The sequence below is a fragment of the Ceratotherium simum genome, chromosome 28 (genome assembly GCF_057802395.1).
Source record: "Ceratotherium simum simum isolate JZ-2026a chromosome 28, ASM5780239v1, whole genome shotgun sequence".
Taxonomy (NCBI): domain Eukaryota; kingdom Metazoa; phylum Chordata; class Mammalia; order Perissodactyla; family Rhinocerotidae; genus Ceratotherium; species Ceratotherium simum.
Genome location: NC_141927.1, coordinates 35930327 through 35947030, shown reverse-complemented (window position 1 = coordinate 35947030; position 16704 = coordinate 35930327). Strand labels below are relative to the sequence as shown.

Genomic DNA, 16704 nt, shown 5'->3' with positions numbered 1-16704 from the left:
GTTAAAAATAATAAATGAATTCAATAAAATTGCAAGATATGAAAGCACCATTAAAAAAATCCGTTGTGTTTCTTTATGCTAAAAATGAATGATCTGCAAATGCAAGTAAGAAAAGTCCCATTTACAATAGCATCAAACAGAATAAAATACTTAGGAATAAATTTAATGAAGGAGGTATAAGATATGTACACTGAAAACTATAAAACGATGATGAAAGAAATTTGACGACACAAATAAATGGAAAGATATACTTTGCTCATTTTGCTTTGTATCCTTTTGTGGTAATAAATCATGGTCGTGAGTATGCTATCTGTTGAGTCCTGTGAGTCCTCCTAGCGATTCATTAAACCTGGGGATAGTACTGGGGATCGCTGTCAAAGAGGAGAACTGCCATCTTAACAATATTGAGTCTTCCAACGCATTCACATGGAATATGTCGCCATTTAGATTCTTTATTTTTCTCAACAATGTTTTAAGTGTACGTTTTGTATTTATTAAATGTATTTGGAAGCATTTTTGATGGTATTGTGAATGGAATTGTTTTCCTAATTTCATTTGCAGATTATTCCCTGCTATATATAGAAACACAATTCATTTTTGTATAGTGATTGTGTACCCTGTGACTTTGATACACTCATATATTTGTTTTAAAAGGTATTTTTGGTAGATGCCTTAGGATTATATACATGCAGGATCATGTTGTCTGAAAATAAAGAGAGCTGTACTTCTTCCCTTCCAAATCAGATGCCTTTTATTTCTTTTTCTTATCTTACTCTCTAGCATCTCTAGTACAGTGTTTAATAGAAGTGATAAGAGCCTACATTCTTGCTTTGTTTCTGATTTTAGGGGGAAAGCACTCAGGCTTTTGTCATCAGTATGATGTTAGCTATAGGTTTTTCATAGATTCTCTGTATCAGGATGAGTATGTTACTTCCTATTTCTGATTTGTTGATAATTGTATAATGAGTGGGTAATACATTTTGCTAGACCATTTTTCTGCATCTTTTGAGATGATTGTGTTTTCCTTTATTTGATTAATATAGTGTGTTTAATTAATTAAACCAAACTTGCATTACTGAGATAATTCTGCTTGGTCATGGTGGATAATTCTATTCATATGTGTCTGGATTCTGTTTGTAATTTTTGAAGGATTTTTGCATCCATATTCATAAGGAATATTGATCTATAGTTTTGCTTTCTTGTGATACCTTCATCCGGTTTTGGTATCAGTGAAATAACTGTCCTCATAAAATGATTTTAAAAGTGTTCCTTTCTCTTTTATTTTCTGGAAGAGACTGTGGAGTACTGGGATCATTTCTTCTTTAAATTTTTGATAGAATTCACCAGTGAGGCCATCTAGACCTGAGCTGGGCTTTTCTTTGTGGAAAGATTTTAAGCTACTAATTCAATTTTTATTCTTGTCTATTCAGATTTTCTATTTCTGCTTAAGTCAGTTTCGGTAATTTGTGTATTTCTAGGAATTTTCACCTTTCATTTAAGTTGTCTAATTTGCTAGATACTGAAGTTTAGTGTTTCCTTATAATTCTTTTAAATTCTGTAAGTCAGTACTGATTCTCCCTTTTTAATTCCAATTTTTATGTGTGATCTCTCTCTCTATTTTTCTTAGTCTAGGTAAAAGTTTGTTCATTTTCATTAATTTTCTTTTCCCAAGAAGCAATTTTGGTTGTACTGACGTCCTCTCAACCTTTTATCCTTCCTTATGCTTGCCTTGGATTTAATTTGCTCTTCTTTTCATAACTTTTTAAGGTACGAGCTTAGATGATTGATTTGAATTATTTCTTATTTGCTAATATAGGTACTTAAAGCTAAAAATTTCCCTCTAAGCACTGCTTTACCTGCCTGCAATAGATTTTTAGTTTTCATAAGTTCAAAATATTTCTATTGTTCCTTGTAATTTCTTCGACACAATGATTATTGAAAAATGTTTAACATTTCTAATATTTATGGATTTATTAAATTTCTTTCATTTGTTGATTTCTAATTTAATTTTGTTGTCATCAGAGAATATACTTTGTATGATTTCAGTCTGTTAAAATATATTGAGACTGGTTTTATAACCTAGCTTGCAGTCCACACACAAAGATGTTCTATGTGTGCTTGTAAATAATAGGCATTCTGCTGTTGTTGAGTGGTATTCATTAGATGTCAATTTGGTCAAGTTGTTTGATAGTGTGGTAAAAGTATTCTATATCCTTGATGATTTTCAGTCCACTTGTGGGAGACCCTGAGCCAGAGGACTCAGCAAAGCTACACCCAAATTCCTGAACCATAGAAACTGTGAGGAAATGTTTGTTTTAAGTTTGGGGGTAATTTTTTATTCAGTAATAGATAAATAATATACCATGACCTTATAAAATCTGGCCCTTGCCTGCCTCTCTGATGCTTCTGTCTTAGTATAGGTTCCCCACAAAACAGAGCTTGAAGCAAAACTTATATCCCAATGCTTTAGTAAGGATTGGTAGCCTGAGATAAAAGCAAAACAAATACAAGATGGTTGGTGCATTACCAAGCTGGCCAAGGCTTTACCAAAAATCATATGTAGTTGCTCTGTAAGTGAGGCTGTCTCCAGAAAGAGCATATAAAACATTGCATCTCAAAACAATCTGTTATTAGAATTGAGCAGAAAGCCGTGGCCAAGCATATCTGAGCAGTCACATAGACTCAGTCCAGTAGACCATCTATCACTACACTATAGCAAATTGGGTGGTAAATTAAAGAAGCTGATAATTATTTTGCATATGAATTCTTCATTTTTAAAAAGCGATTACCAGAGTTTTATTTTATTGCCTTTAAAACAGAAGCCAGTTTACAAAATGTCTGATTTGTCCACCACATTTTAGAAACATGTATAACAATCACCTTATTTAATTATGGTTTGGATTGGCATTTCTAACAGAGAATGCATACTTTGGAAATAAATGTTAATTAGGCATCTTTGTTTTTTAATCAGTAGCACTAAGCAGAAAAACATGGCAGAACAATTCTGGAAAGTTGCGTAAACTAGGTCCAATACACCATTTCTCTCCTTCTCAGTCATTAAATTTTAAGAGCATAACAAGCCACTTTTCCTCCTTTACTCATTTACCATTCTCAAGATCTTTCTATTGCTTCTATTTTACATGAATCCTCCACACCAATTCTTTTCTTTGTCATTTAGGTATTAGCTCAAATGTCACCCCTTACAGAGACCACCTACCAGTGTACCCTGGCTAAAATATACCCTCGCTTACTCTTTATTTTATTATACTATTTTATTTTTAAATCACTTATAAGTATCTGAAATTATCTTTTTTAATGTTTGTTTGTTTAAAGATTAATTCTCTATAATACCCGACACTAGACAGTGTGGGGTAAAATATTTTTTGAGTTAGTGAGTGAATGAACAATTTCAAGCTGCAAACAAATTTTAAATGTGTCTTTGCTCCTAATTCCAACCTTTTATTTCATCTAAATTTCACTGAGTTTTTATCTGAATATTTCTGTGGTTGTTTTCTCTGTACTTTGTTGCTGTACATTAGTTTTAGACAAATGAGTAAACTAGAGTGATGTTTAGCTGTCACATTTAACTGGAATCCACCAAGTTTTCTTTGATATTGATTAAGAAAACCATCTTTGTTTTCAGATCTATTATTTTTTCTCTATTTTTCCTTCTGCTCTGATCCTTTCATTGGGGCTTATCTTCTTATAGTTATCTTCCAACTCTATGAGTAATTCGAGCCACAGAAATTTGGGTATTTGCTAAGTTCAGTGCTGATTTTATGTTTAAATGGCAAACTTAGTTTATCTGTAATCATTCGTTATTTCATACACCTTTAATTTTATTGTGTTCGGTTCCTTGCTTATGACATTCTCTTAATTTAGGAAGGTCAAGTCTTGCCATTTTTTGAGAATGGCAGTTTCCTGAAATTGCTTCTGGATCCTAACTTAATGTTAAAGGCATATACAGAGAGTGACGTCACAAGATGGTGGAATAAGAATTCCCCTGCTCATATCTCTCCTCAGTAACAATAACTTGACAGCAATCCATGGACAAAAGTGCCTTTGTGGGAGCTTTGGGATCCAGGTAGATGGTGAAACTCTGGCGGAGTCTAAGAATGAGGAGAACCAATTTGAAAAGGCAGACCCTTGCCTAGGCAGCTACTTGATGAACACGCTCCCAGCTAAAGATTTGTAAACAGCTCCATACCCCTGAGGACTCAGCTACAGCCCCGTTTGGCCACGAACCTGCTAAAAGCACCATAGGCCAAGGGACCTCAAGTCACATCCATGCACGCCTCAGGTAACAGTCCCAGATGTGGACCCTGAAATGCCCATGAATTGGCCATGGTCCAGGAGTACTTGGAAATGAGCACACCAAACTTAGTTTGACTGTAGATTTTGAAAGGGCCATGTAACTAGGCTCCAGTCCCTATCAACTGAAGTCTTAAAACAGTCCTGCTGGCCTGGAACTAGGCAGGAGACACGCCTCTTGCACCACGGAAGATCTAGTTTGGGCCCTATACTCGGCCAGCATGCCCCACCCCCAGTCATAGTCCCAAGCAGTCCTGCTGGCCCTGAGACCTAGCAGGAAACACTCCCGTCTGTGTCTAGGAGTCCAGAAAGGGCCCTATATTAGGTGCCAGCCCCCTTTCAGCTGCAATCTATTAATAGTCCTGCTTGCAAAGGCACCCAGCAGGAGACACTCCTGTCTTCAACTCCAGAGATCCTGTAAAAGCCTATACTTGGCTCCAGCCTCTCCCAGCCCTAGTACATGAACAGTCCTGCTGGCACAGGGACCCAGCAGGAGACATTCCAGAACATATCTAAGAAGATCCTGAAATGGCCTTGTACTTGGATCCAGTCCCTCCAGCCATGGTCAGAGACCTGTCTAGCCCAGCCAGAGACTTGGCAGGAGACACACTCATCTGTGTTTCTAGAGCCAGGTCTGTAGAACTCAGTCTTGGCTGTGGATCCTGAGCCCAGGGACTCCGTTCCAGCCACTCAAAGACATGGTCAGGGCCAGTCCTGTCCACACAGGAACTCACCCAGTGATCTGGCAGGAGCCCTCCTAGGAAGCTGGTAGGAGTCACACCCATCCAGATACCTGGTAACAGGCCCCGGTCTGAGCACTCAACTGTGGACCCTGAACTAGACCCTTGTCCCAGTGTCACCCTACTAAACAAGGTTCTGGAGGCAGTCCAATACACCTGGGAACCAGACAGGATTCATGCCTGCCCAAACTCCTTGTAAACTGGCTCCAACTCAGCATGACTGCTATTCTGGAGGTAATCCCATCAGCCTGGGAACTAACAGAAGATCTCCACATGCAGAAACCAGTCTGTAGGTGTTTGCTCTTTCAAATGCACAAACACCAACCCAAGGCTACACAGATCACAAAGAGTCAGGCAACTATCACATCAGTAAATGAAACTAATAAAGCTCCAGTAACTAACCACAAAGAAATAAAGATCTACGAATGGCTTTACAACAATTCAAAATAATCATCTTAAAGAAACTCAATGAAATACAAGAGAACACAGAGAGACAACTAAATGAAATCAGGAAAACATGCAAGAACAAAAAGAAGCAAGAAAGAAATAGAAACCATCAAAAAGAACCAAACAGAAATCCTACAACTGAAGAAAACAATAACAGAAATGAAAAATTTAATAAAGGGGTTCAACAGCAGATTGATCTTACAGAAGAAATAATAAGTGAACTTGAATACTGTTGATTTGAAATTATCAAGTTAGAGGAACAAAAAGAAAAAACAAGGAAAAAGAGAGAAGAAAGCTTACACAAATTATAGGACTTCATTAAGCAAACAAACATTCATATCATGGGAGTCCCTGAAGGGGAAAACAGAGAGAAAGGAGCAGAAAGATTATTTAACGAAATAACATCTGAAAAGTTCCCAAATCTTGAAAGAAATGTGGACAGCCAGAAACAGAAAGCTAAAAGGACCCCAAGCAAGAACAACCCAAAGAAGATTACCCCAAGACAAATTATAATCAAAATGTTAAAAGTCAAAGGAAGTTTTTTGAAGCAGCAAGAGAAAAGTTACTCATCACATACAAGGAAACTCCAAAGGGCTATCAGCAGATTTCTCTGCAGAAATGTTAAAAACAAGAGATGAGTGGGATGATATATTCAAAATGCTGAAAGAAAAAAAACTGGCCACCAAGAAAACTCAACTAGGCAAAACTATCCTTCAGAAATTAAGGAGAGAGAAAGACATTTGCAGACAAATAAGGTAGCTAAGGAAGTTTATCCCTCTAGACCTGCCTTACAAGAAATCCTAAAAGGAGTTCATTTATTGAAATGAAAGGACACTAAGTTATGAAAATATATAAAAGTATAAAATTCACTGGTAAATGTAAATATATAGTCAAATTCAGAATACCTTAGCACTGTAATGGTCATAAATAACTTTTATCTCTAGTGAAAAGTTAAAAGACAATAGTATTATAAAGTAAATATTGCTATAATAATTCATTAATGGATGCACAATATAAAAAGATGCAAAATTTGACATTAATAGCACAAAATGTGGGGGAAGGGGAATCAAAAATATAGAGCTTTTGTAAGATGTTATCAGCTTAAAGTAGACTATCTACTTTATATCTATATCTTTTTATATCTATAAAATGTTTTACATAAGCCTCATGGTAATCACAAAGAAGAAACCTATAGTAGATTCACAAAAGATAAAGAGAAAAAAAGCATACCACCACAAAAAGTAAATCACAAAGGAAGACACCAAGAGAGGAAGAAATGGAAAAAAGAACTTAAAAAAACCCCAGAAAACAATTAACAAAATGGCAACAGAAAGTCCTTACCTATCAATAATTAGTTTAAATGTAAATGGGTTAAACTCTCCAAAAACACAGAGAGGCAAATGGATAAAAAATAAGATCCAACAATATGCTTGCTATAAGAAATTCAATTTAGCTATAAGGATATTCATAGGCTGAAAGTGAAGGGACGAAAAAATATTCTATGCAAATGGTAACCAAAAGAGAGCAAGGTTTGCTATACTTCTATCAAATAAAATACTTTCAGTCAAATCAGTCACAAAAGACAAAGAAGGTCATTATACAGTGATATGGGGTCAATTTATCAAGAGAATATAACACTTGTAACTATATATGCACCAAATATTGGAACACCTAAAAACTTAAAGCAAACATTAACAGAATGAAGGGAGAAGTAGACAGCAGCACAATAGTTGGGGACTTCAATATCCTATTTTCAACACTGTATAGATCAACCAGAAAGGAAATCAATGAGAAAACAGTAGACCTGAATAACACTGTAGACCAAATGCCCCTGAAGACATATATAGAACGTTATATCCAATTGGTACAAAATACACATTCTCCTCAAGCACAGACGAAACATTCTCCAGTAGACAACATATGTTGTTCCACAAAGCAAGTTTTAAGAAATTTAAGAAGATTGAAATAATATCTAGTATCTTTTCCATTCACATTGGTATGAAACTAGAAACCAATAACAGAGGGAAAACTGGAAAATTCACAAAATGTGTAAATTAATCATCACACTCTTGAACAACCAATGAATCAAAGAAGAAATGAAAGGGAAATCAGAAAGTATCTTGATATAAATCAAAACAAAAAAACAGCATAAAATGTATGAGACGCAGCAAAAGGAGTTCTAAGTGGTAAGTTTATAGCAATAAGTGCCTATATTAGAAAAAGAAAGATCTGAAGTAAACAACCTGACTTTAAACCTAAAAGAATCAGAAAAGGAAGAACAAACTAAGCTAGCAAATTCAGTAGAAGGAAGGAAATAACAAAGATCAAAGTGGAAATAAATGAAATAGAGATCAGGGACTATAGAAAAAAAATTAATGAAACTAAGAGTTGGTTCTTTGAAAAGATAAACAAAATGGCAAACCTTTAGCTAGACTAACCAAGAACAAAAGAGACAGGTCTCAATAAAACAAAATTATGAATGAAAGAGGGGACACTAAAACTGATACCACAGAAATACAAAGGATCATAAGAGGCTACTATGAACAACTATATGCCAACAAATTGCATAACCTATAAGAAATGAATAAATTCCTAGAAATAGATAACATAGCAAGACTGAATCACAAAGAAATGGAAAACTTGAACAGACCAATCACAGCTAAAGAGACTGAATTTGTTATCAAATCTCCTAACAAAGAAAAGCCCGGGACCAGGTGGTTTCAAAAGTGAATTCTATGAAATATTTAAAGAAGAATTAATGCTAATCCTTCTCAAACTCTTCCAAAATCTTAAAGAGGAGAGACTACTCCCAAATTCATTTTACAAGGCCAGTATTACCCTGATACCAAAGACAGAAAAGGACACTACAAGAAAAGAAAATTACAGGCCAACATCCCTGATAAATATAGACACAAAAATTCTCAACAAAATACTAGCAAACCAAATTCAATAGCACATTAAAAGGATCATATACCATGATCACGTGGGATTTATCCCTGAGAGGCAAGGATGTTTCAACATATGGAAATCAATAAATGTGATACACTCCATTAACAGAATTAAGGGTAAAAATCATGTAATCCTTTGAAGAAATGCAGAAAAAAAAAAACATTTGATAAAATCCAACATCCTTTTGGGCTGGCCCCATGGTTTAGCAGTTAAGTGCGCGTGCTCCGCTGCTGGCGGCCCGGGTTCGGATCCTGGGCGCACACCGACGCACCGCTTCTCCGGCCATGCTGAGACCGCGTCCCACGTACAGCAACTAGAAGGATGTGCAACTACGACATACAACTATCTACTGGGGCTTTGGGGGGAAAATAAATAAATAAAATCTTAAAAAAAAAATCCAACATCCTTTTATGCTAAAAGTTCCCAACAATTTGGGTATAGAAAGAATATATCTCAACATAATAAAGGCCATATACGATAAGCCTTAGCTAACATCATACTCAGTGCAAATCTGAAAGTTTTCCTTTAACATCAGGAACAAGATGAAGGTGTGCACTCTCACCACTCCTATTCAACATAGTACTGGAAGCCCTAGCCAGAGCAATTAGGCAAGAAAAAGAAATAAAAAGCACCAAAGTCAGAAAGGAAGAGGGAAAATTGTCTGCAGATGACATGATCTCATATACAGAAAATCTTAAAGAAGCCACCAAAAAACTGTTAGAATTGATGAACACATTCAATCAAGTTGCAAGACACAAAATCAAACTACAAAAATTTTTTGCATTTCTACACATTTGCAATGAAATATATGAAAAATAAATTTTTAAAATCCCATTTACAATAGTACCAAAAACAATAAAATACTTAGGAATAAATTTAACCAAGGAGGTGAAAACTTGTATACAAAAAACCATAAAACATCCATGAAAGAAACTGAAAGAGACACAAATAAATGAAAAGATACCCTGTGTTCATGGATCAGAAAAATTAATATTGTTAAAATATCCATACTACCAAAGCAACCTATAGATTCAATGTAATCTTTGTCTGAATTCCAAAGACATTTTTCATAGAAACAAAAAGCAATACTAAAATTCATATGGACCCACAGAAGACCCCAATAGCCAAAGCAATCTTGAGAAAGAAGTACAAAGCTGGGGGCATCACACTTCCTGATTTCAAACTGTACTGCAAAGCTATGGTAATCAAAACAGTATGGTATTGGCATCAAAACAGACAGATCAAAGGGATAGAATTGAGAGCCCAGATATAAAACCACACATATATAGCCAACTAATCTTTGACAACGGTGCCAAGAACACACAATGGGGAAAGGATAGCCTTGAATGATGCAGGGAAAACTGAATATTCACATGCAAAAGTAGTAAACTGGACCCTTATATTACAGCATACACACAAGTTCACTTGAAATGGGTTAAATACTTAAATGTGAGACCTGAAATCGTAAAACTCCTAGAAGAAAACATCTTTGATCATATCTTGGCAATGACTTTTTGGGTATAACACCAACAACACAAGCAAAAATAAACAAGCGGAACTACATCAAACTAAAAAGCTTCTGCACAGCAAAGGAAATAATTAAAATAAAAAGGCAAGCTACAGAATAGGATAAAATACTTGCAATCTGTAGATCTGATAAGGGGTTAATATTCAAAATATATAAAGAACTCATATACCTCAATAGCAAAAAGAAAAGTCTGAATTTAAAAATTAGCAAAGCACCTGAATACACATTTTTCCAAAGAAGATATTCACATTGTCAACAGGTACACGAAAAGGTGCTCAAGATCACTAACCATCAGGAAACGCAAATCAAAACCACAATAATAGATCACCTCACACCTGTTGGAATGGTTATTACCAAAAGATAAGAGATATCAAGTGGTGGCAAGGATGTAAAGGGAATCCTTGTGCACTTTCGGTGGGAATGTAAATTGGTATAGCCACCACAGAAAAGAGAATAGGGGTTCCCTGAAAAATGAAAAATAGTATTACTATTCATCCAGGAATCTCTTTTCTGGGTATATATCTGAAGGATATAAAATCAGTATCTTTAAGAGATATGTGCACCCCCACGTTCGTTGCAGCTATTCACAATAGCCAAGACATGGAAACAACCTAAGTGTCCATCAATGGATGAATGTATTAAAAAAACGTAGTGTATATATGCAACGGAATAATATTCAGCTATAAAAAAGAAGGAAATCGTGCCATTTGTGACAACACAGATGAACTTTGAGGGCATTATGCTAAGTGAAATAAGTCAGACAAGAAAAAGACGAATACTGTATGATCTCACCTGTATGTGGAATGCTAAAAAGCCAAACTCATCAAAACAGAGAGTATATTGGTGGTTGCCAGGGGCTGCTAGGTGGGGGAAATGGAAAGATGTTGGTCAAGGGTACTAATTTTCTGCTATAAAATGAATAAGTCTGGGGATATAATGTACAGCATGTTGACTATAGTTAACAATAATGTATTATATACTTGAAAGTTGCTAAGATAGTAAGTCTTAAAAGCTCTCACTATGTGAAGTGGTAAATGTGTAAACTAACCTTAATTATAATATTATTATAATTGATAATAATAAACTAACCATAATTTATAGTAATGATTTCACAATATATACTTAGATCAAATCATTATGCTGTACACCTTAAACTTACACAATGTCATATGTCAATTATATCTTAACAAAGCTGGTGAAAAAAATTTTTAAATATAAAAGCAGATTCTTCCTCCAACCTTACAGATATTTGCCATTTACTTTGTTTAGGAGTTTCTTTTTTCCTTAGATTCCAGTGAATTATGCTGGGTGTGGGGCAATTATTCAGGAATTCTTTAAATGGTTTCAATAAAGAGGGATTGAGTGATTGTAACAATAATTGAATGACTTGCAAAGGAACAGAGGACTTGCCAGAAGACAGTGAAGAGAATTTAGCCAACACAAAGAACTAATCTAACTTCCTGATCCCACGTGAGATAAAGTGTTAGAAATTAAGAATTTAAGAGGGTTTGCTCCAGATATATGTTGATCATAGAGAAATCTCAGTGGGTACAAGAAATATTTGTAACAAGGTATACAAATGGGAAGCCAAATCTGGAGAGGAGAAGCATTAGGCATTATGTACATGCGAAACGTGGAAATGATAAATTACTGAATGGACTGAAGTGTGAGAGTGGGTCCAATGTTACTTGATATAATATAATGGGAAGGGCTGAATATGCTATATGACATGTTTTCCATCTCCCTGAAATAAGTATTTCAAGAAGTTAATGCTGAGCTATTCTAAAATACAAATTGCCTCTTACCTTGCAATTTTTTGTGCAGCATTCCCCAGAACCACAGTCTTTACCCTTTTTCTTTGTACATGTTCTAGGATCACAACAGCTTTTATGAGTACAATTCTGTAAACAAATGCTCTGTTACTCAATCATGTATGATTAGGTACTATCAGAGAAAACTGCAACACAGAATTTCTTTACAAAGTATGAAGCTTTTCTTAAATTCACAGTTTCAGTAATCCCATTCTTTATATGAGAATTATAGAGATCAACATCTCATTCACCAGTTAGTAAAAGAAATGTGTTGTTTCACTACATTCCATTATAAATTGAACAATAGTAACACACTACTGTGGACTCAAAACCTTAGAGGAGATAGTTATCAGATACCTTGTTAACTACCATTCTCTTCAAACATTTTCTTATATTCTTGCTTTTATAATAAATTGTATAAGCAAAATCCATTCATATAGAATTTCTCTGATGTGAAGCTGTCAAAAGCAACATTCAGACTCCCGGCTCCTCTCTCTGAAATGGCAAAATCTCAAACCTCAACCCTAAAAAAGTGGTCCCAGAAGCCAGGCTAATCTATCCAGATTTGATTTAACTTGGATGTTGGCCCCATACTTACTTATATGTTATAAGAGTCAGTGCCTTTAATCAGCTCTTCTAGTCTTCAATAGTAAGTTTGTTCTAAATTAGGTAGTTTGCCAATATGAGAAGTTTGAGTTTCTGCTTTTGTCTTTTTTGTTATTGGTATTTTTTATTGGTATTTTCAGTGAACAACTTGACCATAGGCAGCAGTATTATATTTTTAAAAAGTTATTTCATATATTGACTTGTGTACCCAAAATTTAAATATTCTTTTGTTAGCTTTTTTTTTCATACTGTTTCTTTTAATCAAATGCTTGGTTATTCTTAGTTGTTTTGTATTTTTCAATCCAACTTTGTATTTGTAAGGGCAGACCTTTTTAAGATCCAGCAATTTCTCAACTACAATTCAGGTTTTCCTACCTAGGCACTGGTTCCCAAAAGGGTTCAGCTACTCCAGTAAGTTGTGTTCTCTGTATTCACTTGTCAATCTTTCCAGTTTATGGGGCAGTGTTTTGGTCTGTGACCTCACGATGGATCTAAGAAGAGTTGTTGATTTTTCAATTTGTCTAGCTTTTTATTTATTGTAAGGACTGAGTGGCAACTTCTAAACTTCTCACATGTCAGACTGGAAACCAGAATTCTTAACTGTCTTTTTATGTATTTGAATAAAAGTCTTTGAATTGGCTTTTGAATATATTTTTATATTTACTCATTTAATTTATTTATTCATATAATTTATATTTATTTATTCATTTAATTTATATTTATTCATATATATTTAAATATATATGAATTATAAATATTTTCTCCCATTCTGAAGCTTGCCATTTTATTTTTCTTGACAGACTAAGAGAAAAAGTCTCTAAATTTGATGAAGTACAATATATCACTTTTTTCTTTAAAACCTCATTCTTATTTGGCATATCAGAAATTTTTCCCTACCATGGGGTCAAAAAGATTGTTTTCTATGTTTTACCCTAAAAGCTTTAGAATTTTAGCTTTTATATTTAGGTCCTTGAGCCATTTCATGTTAATTTTTTTATTGAGGTAACATTGGTTTATAACATTATATAAATTTCAGGTGTACATCATTATACTTCGATTTCTGTATAGACTACATCATGTTCACCACCCAAAGACTAATTATCATCCATCACCATACATATGTGCCCTATTACCCCATGTAGTCACAAATGGCAAGATTTCATCTTTTTATGACTGAGGAGTATTCTATTGTGTATATATACCACATCTTCTTTATCCATTCATCCATTGATGGGCCCTTAGGTTGCTTCCAAGTCTTGGCTATTGTGAATAATGCCACAATGAACATACGGGTGCAAATATCTTTCTGACTTAGTGTTTTTATGTTCTTTGGAAAAATACCCAGAAGTGGAATAGCTGGATCATATGGTAGTTCTATTCTTAATTTTTTGAGGAATCTCCATACTGTTTTCCATAGTGACTGTGAAGTTTACATTCCCACCAGCAGGTGTATGAGGGTCCCCTTTTCTCCACATCCTCTCCAACACTTGTTATTTCTTGTCTTGTTAATTACACCATTCTGACGGGTGTAAGGTGGTATCTCATTGAAGTTTTGATTTGCACTTCCCTAATAATTAGTGATGTTGAACATCTTTTCACGTGCCTGTAGGCCATCTGTATATCTTCTTTAGAAAAATGTCTGTTTAGATCTTTGCCCATTTTAATAGGTTTTTTTGTTATTATTCAGTTATATGAGTTCTTTATATATTTTTGATATTAACCCCTTCTCAGATACATGGTTTGCAAATATATTATCCCAATTATCTTTTCATTTTGTTGGTGGTTTTCTTTGCTGTGCAGTGGGTTTTGATGTACTCTCATTTGTTTATTTTTTTCTTTTCTTTCTCTTTCCTGGTGAGACATGGTATTCAACAAGATACTCCTAAGACTGAAGTCAAAGAGCATACTGCCTGTAGTTTTCTTCAAGGAGTTTTATAGTTTTAGGTCTTGCATTCAAGTTTTTAATCCATTTTGAGTTATTTTTTTGTGTATGGTGTAAGACAATGGTCTACTTTCATTCTTTTGTATGTGGCTGTCCAGTTTTCCCAACACCATTTATTGGAAGAGACTTTCCTTTCTCCATTGTACGTTCTTGGCTCCCTTGTCAAAAATTAGCTGTCCATAGATGTGTGGGTTTGTTTCTGGGCTCTCAGTTCTGTTCCATTGATCTGTGTGTCTGTTTTTGTGCCAGTACCATGCTGTTTTGATTACTATAGCTTTATAGTATACTTTGAAATCAGGGAGCATGATAACTCCAACTTTTTTTTTTTTTTTCTCAGTAGTCCTTTGGCTATCTGGGTCTTTTGTTGTTCCATATAAATTTTGGGATTCTTTGTTCTATTTCCATGAAAAATGTCATTGGGACTTTGATAGGGATTGCATTGAATCTGTAGATTGCTTTAGGAAGTATGGACATTTTAACCATGTAAATATCTTTCCATTTCTTTGTGTCTTCTTTGATTGCTTTCAAAAGTGTTTTATAGGCTGGCCCCGTGGCTTAGCAGTTAAGTGCGCACGCTCCGCTGCTGGCGGCCCGGGTTCGGATCCCGGGCGCGCACTGACGCACCACTTCTCTGGACATGCTGAGGCCGCGTCCCACATACAGCAACTAGAAGGATGTGCAGCTATGACATACAACTATCTACTGGGGCTTTGTGGGGGAAAAAATAATTAATAAATAAAATCTTTAAAAAAAAAGTGTTTTATAGTTTTCAATGAAAGGCCTTTCACCTCTTTGGTTAAATTGTCTCAGGTATTTTATTCTTTTTGTTGCAACTGTAAATGGGATTGTAGTCTTAATTTCTCGGTGTGCTATTTTGTTGTTAGTGTATAGAAATGCAATTGATTTTTGTTTGTTGATTTTCTACCCTGCAACTTGACTGTATTCGCTTATTATTTCTAATCATTTTTTGGTCAATTGTTTAGGGGTTACTGTATATAAAATCAAGTCATCTGCAAATAATGACAGTTTTACTTCTTCCTTTCCAATTTGGATCCCTTTTATTTCTTTTTCTTGCCTGATTGCTCTGGCTAGGACTTCTAACACTATGTTAAATAAGAGTGGTGAGAGTGGGCATCCTTGTCTGGTTCCTATTCTTAAAGGGATGGCTTTCAGTTTTTCACCATGAAATATGATGTTAGCTGTGGGTTTGTCAGATATGGCCTTTATTATGTTGAGGTGCTTTTCTTCTATACCTATTTTATTCAGAATTTTTATCATAAATGTATGCTGTATCTTGCCAAATGCTTTCTCTTCAGCTATTGAGATAATCATATGATTTTTATTCTTCATTTTGTTAATGTGATGTATCATGTTGATTGATTTCCAGATGTTGAAACATCCCTGTATCCTTGGAATAAATTCCACTTGATCTTGGTAAATTGTTGTATTTGATTTACTAGTATTTTGTTGAGGATTTTTGCATCTATGTTCATCAGTGATATTGGACTGTAATTTTCTTTTTTGTGTTGTCCTTTTCTGGTTTTGGTATCAGGGTAGTGCTGGCCTTGCAGAATGAGCTTAAGTGTTCCCTCCTCTTTGATTTTTTGGAAGAGTTTGAGAAGGATAGGTATTAAATCTTCTTTGAATGTTTGGTAGAATTCACCAGGGAAGCTCTCTGGCCCTGGACTTTTGTTTTTTGGGGAGGTTTTTGATTACTGTTTCAATCTACTTACTAGGGATCGGTCTATTCAGATTTTCTATTTCTTCTTAATTCAGTTTTGGAAGGTTGTATGATTCTAAGAATTTATCCATTTCTTCTAGATTATCAAATTTTTTGGTGTATAGCTTTTCATAGTATTCTCTTAATCCTTCGTATTTCTGTGGTATCATTGTAATTTCTCCACTTTCGCTTCTGATTTTATGTGAGCCTTATCTCTTTTTTTCTTGTGAGTCTAGCTAAAGGTTTGTCAATTTTGTTTATCTTTTCAAAGAACCAGCTCTTAGTTTCATTGATATTTTTATTGTTTTTTAAATCTCCTTTACATTTATTTCTGCTCTGATTTTTATTTTCTTCCTTCTACTGATTTTGTGCTTTTTTTGTTCTTTTATTCTAGTTACTTTAGGTGTATTGTTAGATTGTTTGAGATTTTTGTTGTTTGTTGAGGTAGGCCTGCTTGCTATAAACTCCCCTCTTAGTTTGTTATAAACTTCCCCTGATACCAAAACCACTTTTGCTGTATCCCATAAATTTTGGCATTTAGTATTTTCATTTTCATTTGTCTCCAGGTATTTTTTGACATCTACTCTGATTTCTTCATTGACCCAATAGTTGTTAAGTAGCATTTTGTTTAACCTCCACATATTTGTTGC

The 16704-nt window shown here is 34.7% G+C and overlaps 1 protein-coding gene across 7 annotated transcripts in view; it reads right to left on the bottom strand.

Annotated features, from left to right (window-relative positions):
* Window positions 1–16704, bottom strand: part of LOC106800303 (disintegrin and metalloproteinase domain-containing protein 5-like) — a 184608-nt gene that overhangs the window by 77839 nt on the left and 90065 nt on the right. For 6 of the 7 annotated variants that reach the window (XM_087418545.1, XM_087418543.1, XM_087418542.1 and 3 more), the window contains one exon: window positions 11781–11876. The exons of the other annotated variant lie outside the window; for it this stretch is intronic. In XM_087418545.1, the coding sequence (XP_087274671.1) occupies window positions 11781–11876 (96 nt within the window). The remainder of the gene's footprint in view (window positions 1–11780; window positions 11877–16704) is intronic. 7 annotated transcript variants of the gene reach the window in all.